The 10,591-nt window shown below is 42.5% G+C and overlaps 1 protein-coding gene across 1 annotated transcript in view; it reads left to right on the plus strand.

The window, feature by feature from the left end:
* The window catches only part of LOC137631066 (fibrinogen- and Ig-binding protein-like), an 18,166-nt gene extending 7,803 nt beyond the window's left edge, over window positions 1-10,363 (plus strand). The window contains exons 2-3 of the mRNA XM_068362673.1: window positions 9,915-10,053; window positions 10,167-10,363. Coding sequence (XP_068218774.1) covers window positions 9,915-10,053; window positions 10,167-10,363 — 336 coding nt within the window. The remainder of the gene's footprint in view (window positions 1-9,914; window positions 10,054-10,166) is intronic.
* Window positions 10,364-10,591: the final 228 nt, after the last annotated feature.

Genomic DNA, 10,591 nt, shown 5'->3' on the forward strand with positions numbered 1-10,591 from the left:
ATATATATATATATATATATATATATATATTCAGAGAGAGAGAGAGAGAGAGAGAGAGAGAGAGAGAGAGAGAGAGAGAGAGAGAGAGAGCAAAGTAAAAAGACGTATGCTATTGTAAAAAGGCAACGTAAATAATCACCCTTCCTGTCTGACATCATAAGGGCGAGAACAGTTTGCTCCAGGTAACTGGATACACACAAAGTGTCATTATACAATATGAAAGACTGTGTACTCATTTACCCTTATTGGATTTTGTTTATTATCGTATTAGATTAGATATTTCATATTGGCTTTTTCCATTATATTAAATGGAACAGTAATATGGCTCCTGATCCCTACGTTTAACATACATAATTCATGCAGTTTTAAGTCTTATTTGGTTAGCCTTGGCAGAGAGAGAGAGAGAGAGAGAGAGAGAGAGAGAGAGAGAGAGTAAGGATAAGATTTTATTGCGATTAATATGACACTCGAACTATCACTATACTTTTAAAATCATCTCAAAACGTTTGAAACTATTGCAATACTTTTGAAACTATCTTAAAACTTTTGAAATTATCTTAAAACTTTTGAAACTATCTTAAAACTTTCGAAACTATCTTAAAACTTTTGAAACTATCTTAAAACTTTTAAAAGTATCTTAAAACTTGCGGGACTATCTTAAAACTTTCGAAACTATCTTAAAACTTTCGAAACTATCTCAAAACTTTTGAAACTATCTTCAAACTATGAAACTATCTTAAACCTGTGTATCTTAAAAGTTTAAAACTATTTTTCAAATTATCTTCAAAATTGACAACTACTGTGACTAAATATCCTGAATTAACAGCCTATGTAAAACTCACAGGGACAAAATGGAATCCTAATAAGTCTAAAAGCTAAATTGCGACTTGAAAAAGCAGTGTGATGAAATGAGAGAGAGAGAGAGAGAGAGAGAGAGAGAGAGAGAGAGAGAGAGAGAGAGAGAGAGAGAGAACGCTGATAAACACCCCATATTTATTTCAAATAAATTAATGAATGCCGAATAGATAAATTAAATGAAATTAAGTGACTATAATTACTACTAATTAGGATTTTGTTGACAACTGAACATTTGTTGACGTCATTTTGTAATAACTGGTCTAATGGGACGAAAAAACAATGAAATTTGATGAGTAGACACCAGAAAATTCAGTTTTTTCTTTCTGTATTGATCATTTTGTAAAACATTCGTTCACTAATGCAACCAATAGACCAACACAGTACATTCTTGAGAGGTTTAAAAGACAACTCATGAATGGCAGAGGCAAGGGACAGTGACATTGCCTTATCAAGCAGTACAATTCCCTAGAGATCGACCATATATCATATGACCACAACAGCTTCCCCACACTACAACAGTCTATAGCAAATGAAGATCAGACTTGTAGCAAATGAAAGAAAAATGATTCACACACACACACACACACACACACATATATATATATATATATATATATATATATATATATATATATATATATATGTATATATATATATATATATATATATATACATCATCGTAATCTCCTCCTACGCCTATTGACGCAAAGGGCCTCGGTTAGATTTCACCAGTCATCTTTGTCTTGAGCTTTTAGATCAATAATTCTCCATTCATTATCTCCTACTTCACGCTTCATATCCTCAGCCATGTAGGCCTGGGTCTTCCAACTTTTCTAGTACCTTGTGGTGCTCAGTTAAAAGTTTGGTGAACTAATATCTCTCTCTCTCTCTCTCTCTCTCTCTCTCTCTCTCTCTCTCTCTCTCTCTCTCTCTCTCTCTCACATATTAAGCTTTCTGTAATATATGGAGTCTTGTTAAACTGTCACTCAATTTACAAAGAATGCGCAGAGAGAGAGAGAGAGAGAGAGAGAGAGAGAGAGAGAGAGAGTTTCTTCTACCTACTCAACTACTCAACAGTATCGTGCAATCGTGTCACCCATACATAGCTTCCACCACCCCTCCATTCATCCCATCCCCTTCAAAGCCACCTCGTATTCGATCCTAGAGTCCTGCCCCTTCCTCATCCTCGTCCCACATCCACAAGTGGCTGATTACATCAAAGTTGTGACAGATCGTTTATACAATACAATAAAAGGTTAATGTCTAGGAGAGGGCCGCACGAAGATATCAGGGATATTTGCAGAGGGGGGGGGGGGCAGAGCCCCCATCCCGGTAGGCCTAGATAGGGGTACAGGGCCCTAGGTTAGGTTAGGCGGTTGAATTAGGTTCGGTAGTGCCCCAAAAATCACTTTTCTCCTCCTCCCCCCACCCAAAAACCCCGCTTCCCATTGGGGTCCCCCATAATTGTAGTAGTGGGTTTATGGTTACATTTTGTGTGTAAAAGTAAGTCTTAGTTTCTTTTTTATTCATCTTCTCATGTTTCTATGCGATGTGCAACACCAATCTGGTCGTTTTGTGCCGTTGTTCGTCGTTAATACTTGAAAAACGGGTGCGGCCTTCTCCTGGATATTTACCGCCAGCAGTGTTCTAAGTCACGGAGTGGTGTCTCGTACTAAACCGACCGAGTAATTCAAATCAAAACATTTCCAGTTATAGAAAAGAATAGATATTTATTTATAAACAATTTGACATAATAATGAAATTAATAATTCAAGTACTTATTGTCTTATTAGCTTTATATGACATAAAGATATCACTTTCAGATTTAAAGTCTGCAGTTCATTGTGGAAATAAGTAAAAAATCCTCTGTTATGGGTCTTTGTTTGGTAAAAAGGAACTCTGGAAGGCAAAGAATATTTACTTCTCTTCCTAATAGTATTGTCACTATTGCATGTGAGAGGAATGTAGTAAAATTGCTTGCACTCAATCCTGTCCACCTAGGCTGACACAGTTGTCTTTGTGAAAGTCATATCATTTCAGTCTCGGCAGTAGAGCAGTTAACACCTTTGGCGGAACTGCTCCAAGATAATGCCGTTTATGCCATTGTTTTTGTGGTTTGTAAATATATGAGACTTGAGAAAAAGAGCAGACACAAGAAGAGATTTATCATGCACCATTATGACCTGACCTAAATGGACGTGACACCAGAGAAAGTTCGAGAAATGTTTTATGATTTATTCTAATGGTTAAGGTGCAACACACTGGCTATTAGAGAGAGGTTTTGAAAAATTTTTGGGATCTGAACATATGGGTTGCCTTAAAAGAAATAGTTTCATTTATATATGGAAATATTATATATTATATGGATAAAGTTAATATGTTCTTTACATGAAATATAATAATGCAATGTATATTAGTTTCTATTCATAACCGCGGGCTGACGTCATCGATGACGTAACCGCTAGCGCGGGAATCAAGCGAAGTGAAAACAAACCAGAGCAATGGCTTACGATTACGTTAATTCTTTGGATGGAGCTGCTAAAACACGTTACAATATAAAGTTAAATGCTTCAGGTGAGTAATAAGATATAAAATACAACTGTTCTAACTTCTAGCGACACTTGCAAGTTAAAAATGATGATAAACAATAATTATTTTGAACTGTTTACAGCACACAAGTGTGAGGTGTATTACTGCTGGCCTCATAAACCAATCGCCTTCTCTTGTCATTTCGCTCATACCTCTCAAGTTGTCGTTTGGCTTTGGCATAGCTGTCTTTCTTGAAAGGCAGTATGCATGGAATGTAGTCTGGGTGTTCTTTCTCAGTCATGTTGGGTTTACCTGTATTTTGGCAATTTAATATAAATTCATAATGAACACCAATAGACAGACTGTTGGAACACCAACCACCAGAATGTTAAATTTTATTAAAATATGTTAAATTTCATAGATACCTGAGATAAAGTGTTCACTACAAATAACCCGACTCTTTGGTGGGGACCATTTGTGTCCATTTGGATTCATTTGCTGGCATGCTGCAAGCCACTTATCCCTCCTATCCGGGCTTCTGCTACGACTGGGGAACTTGTAAAAATGTAACATCTTTCCTTGCATCATATTGTGATTCTTGCAGTTGAAAATAACACATGATGATGTGGTATCATGTAGTCCCATGTAGCTGTGAATAAAGGGCAGTCTCTACCTAGCACCCAAGCCATCAAGACCTGTCTTTTAATCACTGCAACCTCTTGCATATTATATCATGGTAACGCAACCCACGCCATTCCATCAACAAACCCGGACCATAGAGACACTTTACATACCTCTCCTGTCCGTAATAACTGAGAAGAGGACTCATAATCAGCACAAGTTTATTACCAGCGGCCGCAGATGACGCCATTTTCACCCAACGGCAACTGAACAAAGACTGTCATACCGGCCCAGATGACAACCAGACATAACTTATATCGTCAGAATATGGCATAGAATGGACATTAGTGCACCGTGATTACAGTGAGAATAGTGAAGAAAGTTGTGAATAGATTACTTACAAGTATTTTGGCCATTGTTATCCGCGCACTACTTCACAAAATGAGCCAAACAACGACGTACATTCAGCAGTGTAAACAAAACTGAAAACCGTGCCGACTACCAGTGACAAATTTTTGTAGTGATTTCCATACTCTTATTATATGTCTCTTTTTGTGAACCGTAAACTGTGTTATTAATCCAATCACTATCTATCTATTGTGTAACACTCGAAACCAAATCCAATCATGACCCAGCCTAAATGCCCAAGTATGGACTGGGCTCACCAGCCCCTGGCCGAGTCATTTCGTGCATTCAAGGCGCGCATGAACTTATACCTCGAAGACCAGGAAGTCACAGACCCGGGCATGCAAGCAACTAAAATCAAAATTGCCCTCGGCGATGAGGGCATGAGGCGTATCTTGGCGAGCGGCCTCACTGAACAGGAGCAACGTGTGCCGCAGAACATATGGAGGCTTATTGAAAGTGAGGTTGATGCAACGGTCAAAATAAATTTCCGAGTTCACCGCCTCGAATTTGCAAATACCAAACAGAAACCTGCTGAAACAATCAGTCAATTCCTGGCCAGACTCCGTGAAAAAGCGACAAAGTGCGAGTTTGAAGACAGAGAACTCAACGAACGACTTATCGAAATGACCATACTACGAACACAATTCGAAGAATTTCGGAAAGAACTCCTAACTAAACCGAAGGGCTATGCTGTGAGCAACGTTCTAGAGAGAGGTCGAGAATACGAGGCCATTGCGGCCTCCACGGCATCATTACGCTCCATACAGATGAGCTCTGAGAACACAAGTACAAGCCATACCAACGTGGATGCAATTCGAAGGGAAAGCAACGAGCCACGGAACAAACTACAAACTACGGACAACCCCTACTGGAACTGTGGGCTTAGCCATCCCATAAGGTCATGCCCCGCTTACAATGACAGATGCAGTGGTTGTGGCATCAAGGGGCACTGGAAAAAGATGTGCCGCAAAACTGATGGAGGCAGAACAATGCCAGGAGACAACATGCAGCAGACACAACGTCAGAGCAAGACAAGAGGGCGCTCCTACCGACGGCCGAATCGGGCTCCTAACCACAGGCAACACGAAGTCATGGTTAATGAAAACCCTAATCTTGATGAAGAAACAGATTATATGCCAAACTTCGACATGATAACGATATCCGACATAGGAGTGGCACTGAAACGAGAAGCATTCTCAAAGCTCATGGTCAAGCATGAAAACCCCCCAGCCTATGGGCCCCTGAAACTCAAAATCGACACAGGTTCCGGTGGCAATACGCTGCCCTTGCGGACATACAAGCAAATGTTTGGTGATGCACCCACCAGCCTCGTACTATCCCCAGAACCATCAGTAAGACTTACATCATACAGTGGCGACATTATTCCCTGCCTAGGGTCACTAGTGCTCAGCGTCCGCAAACTCAGCAACCCAGCATTCTCGCAAGAAAAGTTCTTCGTGGTTGATGTGTCTGGTCCAGCCATACTTGGCCTTCCCTCATGCCAAAAACTTGGTATTGTGGATATCAATGTCAACGACGTTACTGGAATACCTGAGCAACCAAGCCAACAAGGCCCTATTAGGTCAGTCGAACAACTAAAAGCACAATTCCCAGCACAGTTTGACTGTATCGGCAAACTAAAAGAGCTCACGATGCTCCACCTCAAGGATGACGCGATACCTTTCTGTGATCCGCCCCGTAAGGTAAGTATCCACCTGAAGCCCCGCATCAAGTCCGAGCTTGACACTATGGAGAAAGAGGGGGTTATCAGACGCGTAACAGCACACACAGACTGGTGTAGCAGCCTTGTGTATGTCACAAAACCCGATGGAAGCCTACGGATCTGTCTGGACCCCAAGCGGCTCAACCAAAACCTCAAAAGATGTCCCCACAAGATTCCCACTCTAGAAGAGATCAACCCGGTATTCTCCAAGTGTTCTCCAAGTGTTCTCCAAGCTAGACGCCAAAGCAGGCTACTGGAGTATACCGCTACACGAGGACTCACAACTACTGACAACGTTCCGAACACCACACGGCCGGTATTGTTGGACAAGGCTACCATTCGGGCTGAATGTAAGCCAGGATATATTTCAAGCCAGGATGGACTCCATCATCGAGAACCTCCCAGGTGTTGTTGGCATCGCTGATGACGTGGCAATATGTGGGAAAGACCAGTCGGAACACGACAAAAACCTGATGGGGTTCATGCAGCGTGCAGCCCAACACGAACTCAGCCTAAACTCGAAGAAATGCTCCATTTCAAAACCAGAAATCGAGTTTTTCGGAACACGCTATACCAGCAAGGGCATGATGCCAGACCCATCAAAAGTACACGACCTGCATAGCATGCCGTCACCCTCCAATAAAGAGGAACTACAGAGATTTCTGGGAGTAATGACTTACCTCAGCCCCTATGTACCATATTACTCAGCTCAGTCACAAAGACTTCGAGATCTGATCAAGGAAGATGTGCCCTTCCAATGGGAAGAAGACCATGAATCCACCTATCAACACCTGAAACGCCAAATAGCACCATCAAGCACGCTGTCTTACTATGACCCAACTCGACCCGTGACTCTTGAAGTCGATGCATCGCAAAAAGGCCTCGGGGCGGCCCTCATCCAAGACGGGAAGGTAATAGCCTTCGCCAGCAAAGCCCTGACACCAACGCAGGCAAATTACAGCAATATCGAGCGAGAGGCCCTTGGACTAGTACACGGTGTGCAATGATTTCATACCTACCTATACGGAAGAGACTTCGAAGCTGTCACTGACCACAAACCCCTCGTTAATATCTGGGAGAAGCCACTTATCAGTGCCCCACCTAGACTACAACGTCTCTTCTTGAAACTGCAGGGGTATGACATGAGGGTCAAGTACAAGGAAGGACGAACCCTTGTACTCTCCGACGTCCTATCACGCCTTCCTAACCCACAAAATGACAAGGAAATCCCCTTGGATACATGAGTGGACGGACTGGAACTAGATGACATCGACGTGATATCAGTTGCACTCATAAAATTTGGTCCCCAGATTTTGGAAGAGGTCCGCCATAGGTCTGACACCGACCCAGTGCTGCGCACTCTCAAGCATACTATCATCGAGGGTTGGCCTACCTCAGTAAAAGGCTGTCACCCCGATATCCGCCAGTTTTTCTCATACAGAGAATACCTTGCCGTGGAAGACGGAGTCATATTCAAAGGGCGACAAGTTATCATCCCCAAAGAGGTCAGAGGCCGGATATTGGACCAGCTCCACCATTCCCACCAAGGGATCACAAAAACACAAGCCCTGGCACGGGAGTGTGTATTCTGGCCCAACATTGCAAAGGATATAGAGGACAAGGTCAGGGCATGTGACATATGCCAGAAGTACCAGCCCCAGCAAAGTCCTAGTGAAACCACGCATCATGACATTCCCCCAATGCCCTGGTTCAAAGTCGCTTCGGACATCTTCCAAATTGGCCACAAGACATATCTGATCACAACTGATTATTTCACAAAATTCCCGATAGTCACCAAACTAAAAAACCTGTCATCTGAAAGTGTGGCCAACCACCTCAAATTCCTGTGTTCGCTGTTCGGATGCCCCAAAACCCTGGTCTCAGACAACGGACCTCAATACACGGGAGCAGCCATGAGGGACTTCACAAAAGCCTGGGGTATTGAGCACATCACATCAAGCCCACATTACCCTCAGTCCAATGGCCTCGCGGAGCGCGCAGTTGGAACATGCAAGGCGATTATCAAAAAATGCCTTGAGACAGGCGGTGATATGCATACTGCATTACTCCACTTACGGGCCACCCCGATCGACAATAAGACAACCAGCCCCGCAGAACTCATGTTTGGTCGCAATGTGACCACTGACCTACCAGGCAGATACGAACCACATCTCGCACACATCACGACCCGCAACCACCTCCAGGACCGCCTAGGATCAAATCGGACACAACGGCACTTCACAGACCTCCAACCCGAACAACCAGTCCGAATATTCGACAAGGCCTGCCACACATGGGTGCCAGGCAGAGTGGTACGTAAGTCAGAAGAACCCCAATCATACATTGTGGAAGCCCAAAACGGAGCGTGCCTCAGGAGGAACCGGTCCCACATCCGTCCGACACAGCTCGCGACAAACACAGAACCGCCCAACGCCCGGCAGCAGCCTCCAACATCATCAGCACAGCCTCCACCACGACCCGCCGATATATCGCTGCCGCCACCTAGTGAGACCGAAATAACCCACCAAAGACCCGCAACTAGTGATAACACTACAGACCCGACAGCGGTGTATACCAAGTCAGGCCGGCTGGTGAAAACCCCATCCAGATATATTGAAAGTAATGCGGTCACATACCGTAAATTCCCATAAAGTGTTAAGTTAAATAATAATGTACAACTCCCCCCCCCCCCTCGTTTCATGACCGAAAATTCTGAGAGGTCGTTACCAGAGTTTGAAATTCAAGAAAAGTTATCAGTCTCAGGACTGATAAGTGATTCAGAATAATGAATTTTATTTGAAAATTTACGAGTCTCGGACTGGAGAACAGGCTCCATTTCGAACACTCGTTGCGTGTGTATCAGGTTTCCATTTTGTTTTAATATATTTTGGGTGTTGTTGTTCTTTGCATAAAAAAAAAACAAAAAATAAATAAATAAAAAAAAAAAAAAAAAAAAAATAAAATATAATTTGCCATTTATTTTCATATTTAAGACTGCCCTGCTGTAACCAACACTATTCTGACCAGTCTGCAAAGATAATAGCTGTTATGTTTATATTATTATCCACAATCACAAATTGTACTATGCATGTTTATTATGAAGGGATGAAAACAATGGAATACGTTTGAATATGGAACTTTCATCGTTTATTTCTTTGTACTTATATGCCAGATTAGTTATTATGTGTAATCAATTCTTTGTATGTGATAAGGGGGATGTGGTATCATGTAGTCCCATGTAGCTGTGAATAAAGGGCAGTCTCTACCTAGCACCCAAGCCATCAAGACCTGTCTTTTAATCACTGCAACCTCTTGCATATTATATCAGATGATGGCATAATGGCGAATAATTTAGCTTTAACAGACGACCGTTCATGCAGCACCACGTTAAAGTGTGGTTTGTTTTCACTGCGCCACGTGCGGGAAGTCACGTGACTGCTCAGTTACCCTGATGGCCTGCGGTTATCAATTGCCTCTTGCACAGTAGACACAGAAGGAGGTGGTGTTTCGTTTCTGATTCTTTTATAAATGATAGAATATCATAGTACTATAGATATGGTTCATACTCCTCATCAGTTCCTGCGCCAGATTTCTTGGAGGCTTCTTCAACCTTTTTTAAGTTTATTTTGAAACAGTGTGCATATTGTAGGGGCTTTTTTTTAGTCTTTATTTGCTTCATGACACTTTTCTTCAAGTTTTTCTATCAGAACTTCGTAAGCCTTGTTTTTTTTTTAGCGTTTCTATCTTAATACAATTTGCTTTTTACATTCCATAGGCATGGGTGGCACTTATAAATATCAATAAATTCGTCCCAAGAAAAACTTTGTCCACCCAAATCTCAGACATTGTTTCTGATATGGAGACTGACCAGGTTGACTCACCCAGCCACAAACAACAAGCAGTTACATCTGTCTGTAAATGACCTCCTTTAGATCTGAATGAACAATCGATTGTAGCAATTAGACCCATACAATCAGATTGGAGGATCACATGCTGAAACTTCGCTCACTTTGATCTCATCTCACAGATTCAGTTGCTAGTGAATGGGCAGCCTCACTTCTAAGTGAGTACCAAGAGGTCTTTGGATCATCTAGTAGCCAACAAAGTCCTGACTTTGTGGGGTTCTCCGACAGTGGACTTCTTTGCAACGGCCCTGAACTTCAGGCTCCCGTTATACTGTCCCCCAGTCCAGACCCCAAGGTTCACTGGCAAGATGCATTCTGATAACAGTGGGACAACATCGACGTTTACGCCTTTCCCCCGTTCTGATGAGGAGAGTACTCCAGAAGGCCAGAACATCGGTCACCCTTTCAATGACCCTCATAGTCGCTATGGCATCATGCAAAATGGTTTCCGGACCTTCTGCAACTCCTGACAGAGCCTCTTTTTGTGTCATTCATGTAATTGTTCCCAATAAAATCCCTTCATTATCATATATATTCTGGTTGGGGT

The sequence above is a fragment of the Palaemon carinicauda genome, chromosome 3 (genome assembly GCF_036898095.1).
Source record: "Palaemon carinicauda isolate YSFRI2023 chromosome 3, ASM3689809v2, whole genome shotgun sequence".
Lineage (NCBI taxonomy): Eukaryota > Metazoa > Arthropoda > Malacostraca > Decapoda > Palaemonidae > Palaemon > Palaemon carinicauda.